At 44.3% G+C, this 14,374-nt stretch overlaps 1 protein-coding gene across 1 annotated transcript in view; it reads left to right on the forward strand.

Annotated features, from left to right (window-relative positions):
* Positions 1–14,374, forward strand: part of LOC120838497 — a 94,638-nt gene that overhangs the window by 22,983 nt on the left and 57,281 nt on the right. The window contains exons 2-3 of the mRNA XM_040208428.1: positions 13,076–13,248; positions 13,320–13,402. Coding sequence (XP_040064362.1) covers positions 13,076–13,248; positions 13,320–13,402 — 256 coding nt within the window. The remainder of the gene's footprint in view (positions 1–13,075; positions 13,249–13,319; positions 13,403–14,374) is intronic.

Below are 14,374 nucleotides of genomic sequence, written 5' to 3' on the forward strand. Positions count from 1 at the left end.
CCCTACGAAGCCCATGGGAAGGCCTCTGCGAGTGGTCGAGTAGGACACTTTCAGGCAGGAGCTTGACGAAGTGGACCGAGACGGAGAGATGAAGGACCTGAATCAGTGGACCGCAGGCATCAGAGAAGTTGAAGCCTCAGCCACAAGAAACATTCCCGAGGAAGCAAATCTGACCGCGGCGGACAGTCGGCTCCTGCACCTATGGGAAATGAAGACAAACCTTGAGGCACGCTTAAGGCGAAAGAAAGGAAATTGTCGGCTACACAAGCGAATCGCAACATTGTACAAGACCATCGAGAGTCACGCCACCTATCTCACAACCAAGCAATGGGAAGACACCTGCAACGAGTTTGAAGGAGCTCCCAACACTCCAAAGACGTGGAACATCCTTCGACATCTCCTCAACCCCGGACAAAGCCGAACCACAGTCCGAAATCAGATAGAGTGTATCCTGAACTCATTCAAGGGAGATGGAAACGAGCTTGTCCAAGCAGTACAAAACAAGTATATCGGACGAGCTCCGCCAACACCTGCGATGGAATACACGGGCCAGCCAAACCCTACGCTAGACGAAGAGTTCCGACCCTTCGAAGTCATGGCTGCGATCCGAGAGCTCAAGACCCGCTCCACTCCAGGACCTTGATGAAGTCTCCAACAAGCTACTGCGGCACTTGGATGACAGAGAGATTGACCGGCTAACATCATACTTCAACGCCTGCTGGCAAAAAGGAGAAATCCCAGAATCCTGGAAGACTGCGAAGATGGTGTTTATACCCAAGCCTGGGAAAAAACTTCATCTAGAAGCCCTGCGCCCCATTTCGCTCACGTCCTGTCTCGGGAAGGTCTTCGAGCATGTCGTACTCAATCGCCTTAACAGGTACGCAGAGGCCAACAGAGTCTTCGCAGACACGATGGTCGGGTTCAGACCCTAGCTCTCGACGCAGGACGTGATGCTCCGACTGTATCATCAGATTGTGACACGGGAATACGCACCCAAAAGGGACACCAGAGTCATACTCGGGCTGGACATCTCGAAAGCATTCGACAATGTCAGCCACGCAGCCATCCTCCGTGGGCTAAACTGCATTGATGTGGGCGAGCGCATCTTCAAATACATACAGAACTTCCTATCAACTAGGCAGGTGCAGGTCTCGATCGGCGGTTTCCAACCTGACCTGCAAACTTTGGGCGGAGTCGGAACACCGCAAGGAGCAGTGCTCTCTCCGTTTCTCTTCAATATCGCCATGAAAGATTTACCGACGAAACTACAAGGTATCCCCAACCTTCACCACATCATATACGCAGACGATGTCACTCTGTGGATGGTAGGAGGAAGCGATGGCGCCATCCAAGACTCGCTGCAAGAAGCTATACGCATCGTGGAGGCCTACGCTAAGGAGCGCGGACTAGCCTGCTCTCAGGAAAAGTCGGAGTTGCTGCTCATGGCCGGCACCACGGTAAAAACTCCCTCAAGCATCATACTGCAGGTCGGAGGCAAAGACGTCCCTCGGGTCCGGCGACTTCGGATCTCGGTCTGTGGTTGCAGGAGGATGGCAAGAACACATACAGCATCGGAGTCCTCCGTAACCACGAACAGCAAGTAGGAAGACTCACAGCAAGAATCGCCGCCGGAAAACGGTACGGGATGAAAGAGCGGAATGTCATTCGCCTTATCAAAGCCTTCGCGATTAGCCGGATGGCCTACATTGCACCCATTCTGTACTTGACACTCACGGAGAAGGATGCCATCGATCGCATCATCCGCTGCGTATACAAGAAAGCGCTTCACCTAACACCTTCAACAGAGACCAAGCGCTCGAGAAGCTTGGGCTTCACAACACCCTCTCGGAAATCATTGAGGCACAGAGGATAGCCCACTACAAAAGGCTATCTCTGACCACAGCGGAAAGAACCATCCTCATATCTTTGGGCATCAACTTACGCGAGGCTGGCTTCCAAACGAGCTACGCGAGCAACTAAAGATTTCGCCTCTACCTCGTCACATGCATCCAGTGCACGACGCAGGCAGACGCATGGCCAGAGTTAAGGCTATGGAGAACACTGTACAGCAAGGCTACGACGACTCCGAGGTGACCTATGTCGACGCAGCCTTAGCTGACAGGAGTCGAAGGATCCTTGCAGTTACGAATCGCTCCGGCCAAATCCTCACGGCAGGCAGCATGTATACCAGCAACAGTGCAGAGGCAGAGGAAGCAGCCATCGCCTTGGCCCTCACCCTCAGCACCACGAAAGTCATCGTGAGTGACTCCCAGATGGCCATCCGCCAGTACATGCGTGGTCACATCTCTGACAAAGCCCTCAAGATCGCCACTGGTCATCGTCCGATCGACCACCCAGTCCGCATACTGTGGTTTCCAGCCCATGCGTCACTCCCAGGACCCGAGAGTGCTCACAGTGCAGCCCGCGCTCTTACCAACCGGGCTAGCACACCAAGTGAGCACTCGACCTTCGCCACGTGGAACCACGACAACCTCTACACCTTTAAGTGGGTGCTGAACCACTACTGAGTTGAACGCCGAGCCTACCCAGAGGCTCACAGCACTCTCAGCAAGGCAGAATCCACCATCCTCCGTCAAGTCCAGACGGAGACCTTCCTCAACCCGGCGCAGTTGCACTCGTGGTACACAGATACCTACGACCCGTCTTGCAGGAACTGTGGCGAGATCGCCACACTCCACCATATACTCTAAGGGTGTTCGGAGCTGCTTCTTCATTCAAAGAATAAGGAGTTCATCAAGCAAGCCAGGCAACCAGGCGCCTGGGAATCCTTCCTGCGGGATCCTGACCCCACGACTCAGAAAATTCTAGTCCAGCTGGCCACGGACGCCGCCGGGAACATCGCGTCTCGTCTGTCGAACGAGGGGATCGCTTCGTCAAGACTCTCTCCCTAAGAGAGACTCGGTTGACGCGGGGATCTAACAGTCTTGGACCCAATAAAGTCTACCTCACCTCACCTCACCTCACCTCACTCAACTTATCCTTAGGTGGTGACCTGTTTTCCTATAATATCAAAATATACTTCGTTTCCACTAAAGTTCAGATGCAGCCGACGCTATGGGCTGATGGGACCAATCAGACATTGTCAGAAGCGCACCGTCATGGTGGTCCTTCTGTTTTTTTACATGTTCTATCATCGCTGAAGTAGAAAAGGACCAGTGACTTCTGCTTTTGACGCTTTTAGACAGTCTTGAGTAGTAACGCGTTACTAGTAACGCATTACTAGTAACCCGTTACTGTAACTTCGTTACTTGTTTGGTAACTTGTAACTGTAACGAGTTACTTTTTAAAGATGTAACTTGTAACTGTAGTTCTATTACCTTTTCTGTGGTAACGATGAAAGTAACGGCGTTACTTTTGTCGTTACTTTCCAGTTGTTTTATGAATAATATATCATTGAACGAGTACAATCTAGATATTCCTTGCACTTTCCAAATTGCCTTTCCGACATTTCGAGTATCAAGTTGGCCTTGCACAAACTTGTAAATACGTTCTTTCTCGCGACTCACGACCCGAATATAGCCACGTGTAGATTTGATGTAAATAATATCTAGTTATCTTTACGCACACGCGTGTACTTTGTGACTGAACACCTACATCTTAGTATGTTGAAGCGCTACCTATGTTGCGGTTTTTCTTTTTCTCTGCGCATACGCTTTTTAACCGGGTGAATCAACCGTGAATCAACAATACACGCGGAGGGCACTGCGCATGTTTCGTATTTTGATTAATGCCACTACTACAGGGTGATTCAAGGAGAGGCCAGACTCTTTATATCGACCGCAAAATTCGGTTTCTTAACCTATCGCGCTACGACTTTGTGCAGCGTTGCCCACAGATGATTAATTTTTTTTTTTTTGTAAAATTTGCGAAGAGCGAACTTACCCGAGGAAAAAGTCAAAGAAAGAAAAAGGCTTAGCGCCTATGGAAACTCAGCGAAGCCACCGGTTTTCAAACACGGCGCCGTTTCGTACGGGAGACAAAGAGATGGCGCAAGCGGTCGCGACGCCAACTGCCGCCAACGAACGAGCATACGACGCCGAGAGCCGGCGTCTTTAGCAGACAAGGAACTGCAGTTCCTTGTTGTTACCGCGCCTGTTTTTTTTTTTTTCTGCGACTGTCGCCGCCTGCGGAACGCGCGCCGCTTTTGAGTCGAAGATACATACATATATATATATATATATATATATATATATATATATATATATATATATATATATATATATATATATATATATATATATATATGCAAACCTTAAAGCACATAGACATAACTACTCTTTCACCCAAAGAATTACTGTCTTATTTTTTGTGTTGTGAGTGATATAGTTACACTTAAGTTGCATTTGCATTGTACTTGCTTTGTTGCTTGGTTTTGGTTTTTAAATCCACTTTCTCTGCATTAGCTAAAATTGTAAAACTTTTTATCTTTTTTTTTTTTTAATATGTATACCCTGTGTGTGAACTCGCATTGCCGCTGCTGCAAAAACTTTTGTGGTGCTGGGAACTCGTCAAGCTGTCTATGCAGCTTTTTTTCCCAGCCCCCGCCATTGTAAAAAAATGGTAAATAAACATTGAATTGAATTGAAAAAGATCGTCTGCTAAAGACGCCGGCTCTCAGCGCCGTATGCTCGTCCGTTGGCGGCGTTCGTTGCGCCATCTCTTGTCTCCCGTGCGAAACGGCGCCGTGTTGTTTTAAGACCGGTGGCGTCGCTGCGTTTCCATAGGAGCTAAGCCTTTTTCTTCCTTTACTTTTTCCTCAGGTAAGTTCGCTCTTTGCAAATTTTACAATAAAAAAAAATAAAGATGCATTATTTTTGGACAACGCTGCACGAAGTCGTAGCGCGATAGGTTAAGAAACCGAATTTTGCGGTCGATTTAAAGAGCCTGGCCTCTCCTTGTATCACCTTGTACTTAATGTGCATGTTTCGTATATTGATGTGTGCTACTACTCCGGCGTGGTGTAAACAGTCGAGGCAAAATTTACTGCTGTTTGCGCGGGGTTTGTTTCTGGCTTGCCGCGTACAAACTGAAATATGTCCAGCGACTCTATGAATCTAGCGCAACCGTCAACGAGCCAGCAATGTGCTAGTGCTACCAAAGATATAGGGCATTATTATTGGGTCCGCGTCTGCCCCCGTACAATTCCTTCCAGCGCGCCAGTTAAGCGCCTGTTCAGCAAGGGCAAGGACGTGTTCGCCATCAAACGATGGAAACTTTCAGACAATACTTTCTAGAAGCAACTGCTGCTAAGTTACAATATAAACTAAAAAGCACACTTTTTTTAATTTTATGCAGTGTTGTGGCCCGGTACCGAAAAAAAAGTAAAAAGTAGCGTTACTCGTTCGTTTGGTAAAAATTAACGCGTTATTGAGCTACGTTACTTTTTTACAAACGTAACGATATACCGTTACCGTTACTTCTCAAAAATAACGAACGTTACTTTTACGTTACTTTACGTTACTTACGGAGACTGCTGGAACACAACTAGCCAATTAACGCCCCTCATTTACCCGGGTTTTAGTAACAGTCTGATTTACTTCACTGTGTGGAACAGGACACCGGTCACCAGCACACTCTTTGCAGGTTCAAGACTTGGTTTTAATATTTTTATTATGACCTTAGGGAAGTAAAGACTAATCAAGCGAAAGATTCGTCCACAAAAAATGTTTTATTTGTTGTCGTTATTCTTTTTTTGTAACTAGAGAAATTAGCAAATCGCTTCGCCACTAGTTGTTCACTGTTTTAAACAGATTACGTTCCCCCCCCCCCGCCCCCCCCCCCCCCCCCCCCCAGCGCAGTTCACCTCTGCAGGGTGCAGAAAGCAGAGGGGGAAGGGGAGGGAGGGGAGGGGAGCGGTCTGTAACGCAGTCGTTTGTTCAAACCTTGTAAATAGTGACGCTATGAAAAAAAAAAAAAGAAGGAGGACGAACGGAATTAGCTGGTAGCCGAAGGTTTGCTTCGCCTTCGAGAAGCGAGATAATGTAGCCTTTTAACGGATGTCTTTTTTGGTCAGAAAGGTTTTTTTTTTTTAGCTTACTGTGACGGATGCTGGTTCCGTTCAGCGATAAGCTTGTGCGGGATTTTGAGATGGATGGGTGAATAGGTGTACTGATAAGTGGAAACCACCGTTTTAGGAAATCGAAGTTTCAGAAGTCTTAGCAGCAAGATACGGCACTGCCTGGGCATTGCGTGCTCGAGCGAGAGTAGTTTCCCCTCGAGCAGAGAAGCTAGATCCTCCATTCAGCTTAGGGACCTAAATTTAGTTCCCCTAACGTCTCCAGTTTTATGCACAAGATTGCTATTCTAAACGTTAGACCAGGCGTCGTGACCTTTTCCCAAATAACTAATGTATTTCACCAGTTTTGGTCAAAAGTAACGAGTAACGTAATTTGGTAGCCGATACCGCAAAAAAGTAACGGAAATACTTTACTCGTTAGTCATTCAGAATACTAACGAGTACGTTACTGCGTTAGCGAGAAATGTAACGCGCTACCAGTAACGTCGTTACTAGTAACGCGTTACCTCCAACACTGATTTTATGCAATAAAACTTGGTGAGGGGCGCTTTTTAGCTTTTCCTAATTTTTCGTGTTATAGAAAACTGAGAAGTAACGTCGTTACTTTTAAAAAGAACTGTAACTCTAACGAGTTACTATTTTATTGCGGTAACTGTAACGGTAACTTCACTACTCTTTTATGAAAGTAACTATAACTGTAACGAATTACTTTTAAAAGTAACTTACCCGAGACTGCCTTTAGATTTGTCCCCTTCCCTCGTAGCCTCGGGTGCGTCTGGATCTAAGCTGAAACGAAGTCGAGAGAAAATATTTGGTTTCTTTTTGTAGGGGACCTTAAAACATGCTGAGTACTTGCCCAGACCTACATCTGTTCTTCAAATTTTTCTTCTAAACCTTGTGAAAATTTATTTTTAAACGCCTTGAAGATATTTTGTTACATATTCTGTACTAATAAAATCCTTTTTAATTTGAAAGAGGTAAATATATGGTGTCGACCTTTATAATCTAAAAGAATATTACTAGAAAATATTAAAAATCGCTTTTAACGCTTGGTGTATTTTTGCAAAACCCTTGGCTACCTTGCATTAGTCACAAAACCTTGCTTCTTGAGCTGAGAAAATATTGTGTTCGCGGCATAAAACTCGTCCTTTTGAACACTTACTTAAATGACTGCCAGTAGTGTGTAAATATTGACGGTCAATATTTCGCGTTTTAATGTTGTATGAGGTGTTCTACAAGACAGCATTCATGTGCCTTTTATTTATTGTTTATATTATGATAATGTAAATATTGATAGTCATGGTAAGTTGATTATTTATGCAGGCGACAAGCCTATGCTTCTCTGGCGGCGATGCTGAGTTACACATTAGAATGGCAAACATGGTCTTAAATATATTTGTGATGGGGGCAGAAGCCAACGGACTAATAGTTACCCCATCAATATAAACAAAGTATAATGAGACAACTAAAAAAAGGGGCGTACTTTTCACGTTCAATAAAAATCGAAACGACGCAAATTTTATGAGTGCATCAAAATAAAACGATATAGATATCATTTTCTTAGCACATGTCATAAAATTTATATATTTAGTATTTTGTTAAAAGTTCTCATGTAGTTGGCGTAGTTTTGAGTTGCCGCAACTCCTTGCAACTAAATAATCAAATGAATATTTTTATCCCCTGTCTAAGTTTCACTTAAACTATTGTCATCTGGACTAGGCAACGACTACAAGAACAAACTAAAAAAAAGTAGTATACTTGAACATATATATTGCGTTATAGTGCATATGGTTTCCGTTCAAAATGTTTATTCTCTAGATGGGAAGAAATTCGGATCTAAAGAATTCAACAATTTTGTCTACTTCATTCCATTCGTTTTTCATATGCAGCTTTTATAGTTTTCTTGTATTCGACTTCCGAGACAATTAAATACGAGAGCATCGTGAATACTCATCGTCCGGGAAAATGTCTGGTTCCTCGACACCGCACGAATTAATGATCAAAACCCTACCACTTCAACCTCCTGTCGTATTTAAATAGCTTGACGTTTTTTTTTTTTTCTTTTTCTTTTTCTTTTTTAGAGACGGATGCATTTATAATGTCGAGCCCAATTCAGGCTTGAACTTCATTTTGGCTGATTAATATTTTGAACTTATATTTCTGTATTAATGTCTTGATATATTGTTTTAATGTTGTTTCGTTTTATTGATGGATAATGTGTACAAACGTTTTTTGCAGCTTTTGTAGAGTGCTTTTGAAGTTGCTGCCCATGTAACGGGGTTCCTGCAGAACCCATCAAGCTGCTTTTTAAGATCGTTTTGTTAGGAAGACCCTTCCAGTGTACGTCTGCAAAAAGTTATTTTGGAACTTTGATCCTGCGGTTCGGGATACACCCTAATCATCTTTTGGACTATCGAACGGTGACCGACAGGTGGCACCACATATCTCGGGACTTAAAATGCATGTCCTTGCGTCCTAAATATTGCGTTATTTTCTTTTTTTATAGATTCGTGTAAGGAGGGAGAAAGGTGGCTACATTTTGTGACGTCCGTGCTTCATCCCGTCGGTATTTTGTTATAAATATTTTTTGTAGTTTAGTTTTTTTTCTTCAAATTACCCATCATAAATTAAACAGTGGTACGTAATGCATTATCGCCAATTGTTCTGGAATAATGGATTGGAGGCTCACTGATCATATTAAGAAGGCTGAAATAAATAAAAAGTGCAGATTTGAATTATATTTTAATTAAAAGGGTCGTGAAACGTTTTTTCGAACATGCTGCGCTGTGTGCTTATTTGGATTACCGATCCTCTATTATGTCATCCACGCGCATTCGTGTTATCGTTCGAATATATCTATCAGCGTAAAACGACAATTTCGGTTTCCCGGAGACCTTCCGTCTCAGTTCTACGACTACGTCACATCAAGAAAGTCATGCAATCGGGAAATTTTGTTTCCTGATGTCACGCGTACAAGTCAAAAGCTACCACTGCAGATACTTTCCTCGGATGCAAGATATCCGATCGGTTGGACTTCCCCGAGCTTCAGCGTCGCTTAATCGGGCGCAGCCGACTTCGGCTTCGTGTCTTATGTGGACACTCCCCTCCGGCGAGTACGAGACCAGTCGCGATCCGACGGCGACACGGACGGCGAAGACGGGGCGAGCTCTCTACCGCGAGGTTCGACAAGAGGTTCACGTTTCGTGTCCAGGCCGATTCTTCGCCGCACTTCGATGATCATGTCGTAGTCTCTTCTTAGAAGGTGATCGGAACAGACGTAACCCTGGCTCCTGCCAATGTCGTCCGGGCCATCGGGGTCAATGACTCGAAGCCAGTCCGCTCTTCGCCGTAGATCGTCCGGCAAATTTTGAAACCGAATGTCGTTAGCTCTATCGTACTTTCTGCTGCGCCGTCTCACAAGGCACGCGGTCCGCATGGCGAGTGCTAGAGCGCGCACATAACACACGCCAACGACGCCGAGCACACACAAACTAAACCTTCCGCACACAGAAAATGCGCAGCGACTAGCAGACGACAGGAGCCAACGTTGCTTTGGTTGCCGGATGACGGAAATCTCAAATGTGTGTAAAAATGACACTTACCAGCAACCACGTGCACTCTAAAAAATGTTTGTGCGTCTACTTTCACGCAGAACACTCGGAGAGCCAACCATCGCAACTTACGGAGGCAGCTCAGCGAATGACGAGGCGGAAACATCTGTTTAGACCAAAAAACGCAGTCTGAGTTGTGACATAAAGCAATGCAAAACGTCACACTTGCATTGCTTAATGTCACAACTCAGACTGCGTTTTTTGGTCTAAACATATGTTTCCGCATCATCATTCGCCGAGCTGCCTTCGTAAATTGCGGTGATTGGCTCTCCGAGTGTTGTGCGGAAAAGCAAACTCACGGGATTTTTTTAGAGTGTGTTATAGCGCCACCGGATTAGTTTTAGAACGCTAGTAAATTCTTCACTATTTTAATAACTTACTTTTTGTTATAGGAACACAACATCAAGTGCCATAACTCCTCAACCTTGTACAGGTGTTTTTGTGACGTTTTGTTGCTCAAGCTGGGTCCCTAATCTTGACACTTTGCGAAAAGGCCGGAGAGGAATCTGGCAGCCGTGATTGGCCAACGCCACGCTTCACGTTGCCGCCGGCCCAATCAGAGCCGTCAGATTTCTCGCCGACTTTTTCCCCAAGTGCCCAGATTAGGGTCTCTGGTCAACAGTGTACCATAGTCGTTTCAGGCACCCCGAGAAACACGGTTTTCAAGCACAGTTTATAAAATGTGGACGCAATATTTCGCCGCGATATTTGTTGCTTAGGATCTTCGAGCTTTCGTCTATTTTCTAAAATTAGGTCTGGGCATATCTAGTTTCTTTGCAAAGACCGCTATAAGCATCACACAAAAGATTTCCGTCCGGGCTCGTAGCTTCATTAAAATTGAAAAAAAGAAAAATTGCAAGCGGCAACACAAATTGGGCTTCAATTGCCAGCGGCAGCTATTGTTCTCTTCAAAGATGTGAATCGGGAACTTTAAAATTTGATTTTAGTAAACGTGCTTGATGATAGTTGCTTTAGCCCATTGGAATTTAGTAGAACATTTGTAGGAGATGTGCTGTCCGACTAGAGAGCTTCTAGCCTTGTTCGATCAGATGGACTCTAGCATAAGTCTAAAACAATTAACAGCTGTATGCTCTTGACAAACTGTAATTCTAAAAATAAAAAAAAAAAAAACATACAAAGTCACTTAAGATTGCTAACGTGTAGGAATGCAAAAGCATTGGAATACTTTGCGCATTCTTTCAAACTGCGCGCCGTGCTGAGCCCGGCCAGGCGACCTCTGCGTAGGCTGCCTGGGCGGGCTCTGCGACCGGCCGCTCTGCAGAGCCTGGTCACCCTCTGCCTCTTACTGGCGGCCGGACTGCTGCGCCTTGGAGAGGGCTTCTCTGTGGAGTGGCGTTCCTTGGAGCTATGCCGCGCGCCAGCCAATGGGAGCTTTCCACCAGTTCGCTGCTACAGACTACGGGCTTCGCTCCATAGGACAGGGGAATTTAGGTGCCGTTTGACACGGCTTCAAAAGCTGATAACGCTGGTTCGCTCCATGCGACCCCCAGTTAATGCTTTCGCATAAAAAAAATCTTTGGAGCGATACGGCCGTTTACCGTCGGGTTATGTCAATGGACACTGCCGTGTTTTAAGAGATAGCATTCCTTTTTCACAAACTAAAAAGGGTTTGTTCACTGTTCACTAATTCTTAAACATCCTTTCACTCCTAGAGGGTCATTTTCCTTTTTCCTTTTCAAGAGAATTGATCGGCCAAGGTTTAAACACCCAAACCTTAGAAAGAAGATTTTAAGAACAGACGGTAGTTTTAAATGAAAATCACGAGTTCAGTTTTACGCAGAAGGTTTGTTATGTATTTTCATTTTGAGAGGTTCCTGAGTACTTTACTCTATTCATATATAATACTCAAAGAATAGATGCAAAACGACTGATAAAATATATGCAAAAAAAAATCACACCTAATAATTTTTAAAACTTATTTAGGGCAAGTAAAACATTTTAAAAAAGTTTTACTTTTTTTATTCTTTGATTTCCAGGCAGTGTTGTGCCCGTTACCGAAAAAAAGTAACGAAATAGCGTTACTCGTTAGTTTGGTAAAAAGTAACGCGTTATCGAGCTACGTTACTCTTTTACAAAAGTAACGATATACCGTTACCGTTACTTTTCAAAACTAACGAACGCTACTTTTACGTTACTTTTACGTTACTTTTCTGTTTGAGTATAAATGTTTGGCAGAGATGTAGTATAAGCCTCCTTAACAGGCTTAGATCAAGATAAAAATTTACAGAGTGGTTTCATAGTGTTTTGATGCGCGAAGCAGCTTAATTTTCGGCATGCAAATTAGGCATTGAAACTGTAAATTACCTGATTCTGTCTCCTTTAGTTGATACATTTCATTCAGACCTGCTGGCCATGGCGATGGACTTTTCTTATTCATGCCCATCTCACGCGCAGAATGAGTCGGAGATGTTAGTATATCGGCTTTTATAAAATACAGTATGCGAACGAGGACTGCTGGAACACACCCAGCCAACCAACACCCCTCATCTGTAAGCCGGTTTTAGTAACAGTCCGGTTCATACTATTACCAGAGACTGATTTACTTCACTATCTGGAACAGGACACCGGTTACCAGAACACTGGCTATAATCACTTGCGGCCTCTTACCAGCAGTAGCTCTTAGTGTTTCTGTGAAAAAGAAAAAAAAAAAAGTTTTGTGTTTAATAAGTTTTCTTTCCAGGTTTGAATTTTTTTTTTTAAATTCTTATCATGACCTTAGGGAATTAAACACTAATCAAGCGAAAGACGCTTCTGTGTACAAAAGTGGGTCAGGAACTTTCAGGCAGCGAGGGGGAGAGCGAGAGTTAAAATATTCCACAAAGGATGTTTCTTTTTTTTTTTTTTAGACTAGACAAATGAGCAAATCGCTTCGCCACTAGTTGTTCACTGTTGTAAACGGATGCCTCTCCACGGCTCCCCCCCCCCCCCCCCCCCCCCCCCCGCCCCCGCTGTCCACTTCTGCTGCACAAAGCAGGGGGGTAGAGGAGGGAGGTGAGGAGGAGGCTGTAACGCAGTCGTTCGTTCAAGCCTTGTGAGTGGTGACACTATAAAAAAAAAAAGGAGGATGAACGAAATTAGCTGGTAGCCAAGGTTTTTTTCGACTTCGAGAAGTGAGTTTTTTGTGTTTTTTTTTTTTAACTTTACTGTGACGGATGCTGGTTCCGTGCAGCGATAAGCTGGTGCAGGATTTTGAGATAAGCTCGTGCAGGATTTCACCAGTTTTGGTCAAAAGTAACGAGTAACGAGTAACGAAATTTGACAGCCGATACCGTAAAAAAGTAACGGAAATACTTTACTCGTTAGTCATTCAGAATAGTAACGAGTACGTTACCGCGTTAGCCAAAAATGTAACGCGTTACCAGTAACGTCGTTACTAGTAACGCGTTACCTCCAACACTGTTTCCAGGTACTCGCTGCAGTTCACGGGAAGATGTTCAACTTCCAGTTTACGAGTGCAGAAGGCGTCATATTTACTGACTCACCCGCAACCTGCTTGACAATTCAGTTCTTATATTCGGAAGAAGAAGCAAACAGTTTTGCTGAAGTCTGGATTTATTATAAAACGAACGACGGAAAAAGGTAAGCTTAATGTTTGTCTTTCTTTGCATCTTACAATACCTGTTTCTAAACGCATAATGTTTAACTTTTAGGCATGTTAACACAATACCGCTCAGGTTTACAGCGGAAACTGGAAAAGAACTAAGTTTTGAGATTCTGGAATCATCCAAAAATGGTATGAATCAAAAGGTTTATTCTTTAAGCATGCGGATGGGTTCGCAGATATATGCATCTTTAGTATCCGGTCAACAGTCGAACCAAAATGTATTTCTGATATTGTTTCACGGAGACTAAATATTAGAATTGCCAAAATATTATACTAGGGAAAAGCCGCGATCCACTTTAAAACTAACATTAATAATTCGATCACCAGCATCTCAGCGGGCATTCAGCGGTTTATCTCTTTGTCAAGCAACCTTGTGTCCGACGCCATGCCTGTACTCGAGGAAGTTACGTTTATAGACTCGTTTTTTAAGAGCGCCGCCATCTTGAGAATTTCAGCGCCGACGACACCGTCTAGCGGCTTAAAGCTTGAAATATCGGATTGTTCCGGCAGCACAGCTATCTGGGGTAGGTAACGGTTTGGGTATGGGGGGAATAACGGTTAAAAGTTGAGCTTGTTGGTACATGGCGAACATAATCCCTGGACAAGGGGAACAAGAAGGACAAAGGACAAACACAAACTTCCAAACCAAACCCAGCTAGGTGACTGGTGCGTGACGGAAAAATTCCGCCTCATCCGGGTATCGAACCCGGGACCTCTCCATTAGAGGTGGAGGGGAGGTCCCGGGTTCGATACCCGGACCAGGCAGATTTGTTCGGTTGCGCACCAGTCACCTAGCAAAGTTTGGAGATTTGTGTTTGTCCTTTGTCCCTCTTGTGGTCCCTCCAGGTATTATTTTCGTCATTCTTGTCCAGCTCGCTTGCACCTTTGCATTTAATTGCAGTATAATTGTTGGTACATACTTGTAAATATATCAGCTTGAACTTTAGAATAATACTTGCACTCGAAGAAAGAAAGGACATGAGAGGACAAACAGCTGACTGGACCCACATATTCTCAGTTTTAATGTGCTCTACTTTGGTCTATGAATGAAGATGCCAACGCGCAGATAAGAAGTTTACACTAAAACATCGTTGGCAGTCA

Source organism: Ixodes scapularis, unplaced genomic scaffold, assembly GCF_016920785.2.
Source record: "Ixodes scapularis isolate PalLabHiFi unplaced genomic scaffold, ASM1692078v2 ptg000154l_1__unscaffolded, whole genome shotgun sequence".
Taxonomy (NCBI): domain Eukaryota; kingdom Metazoa; phylum Arthropoda; class Arachnida; order Ixodida; family Ixodidae; genus Ixodes; species Ixodes scapularis.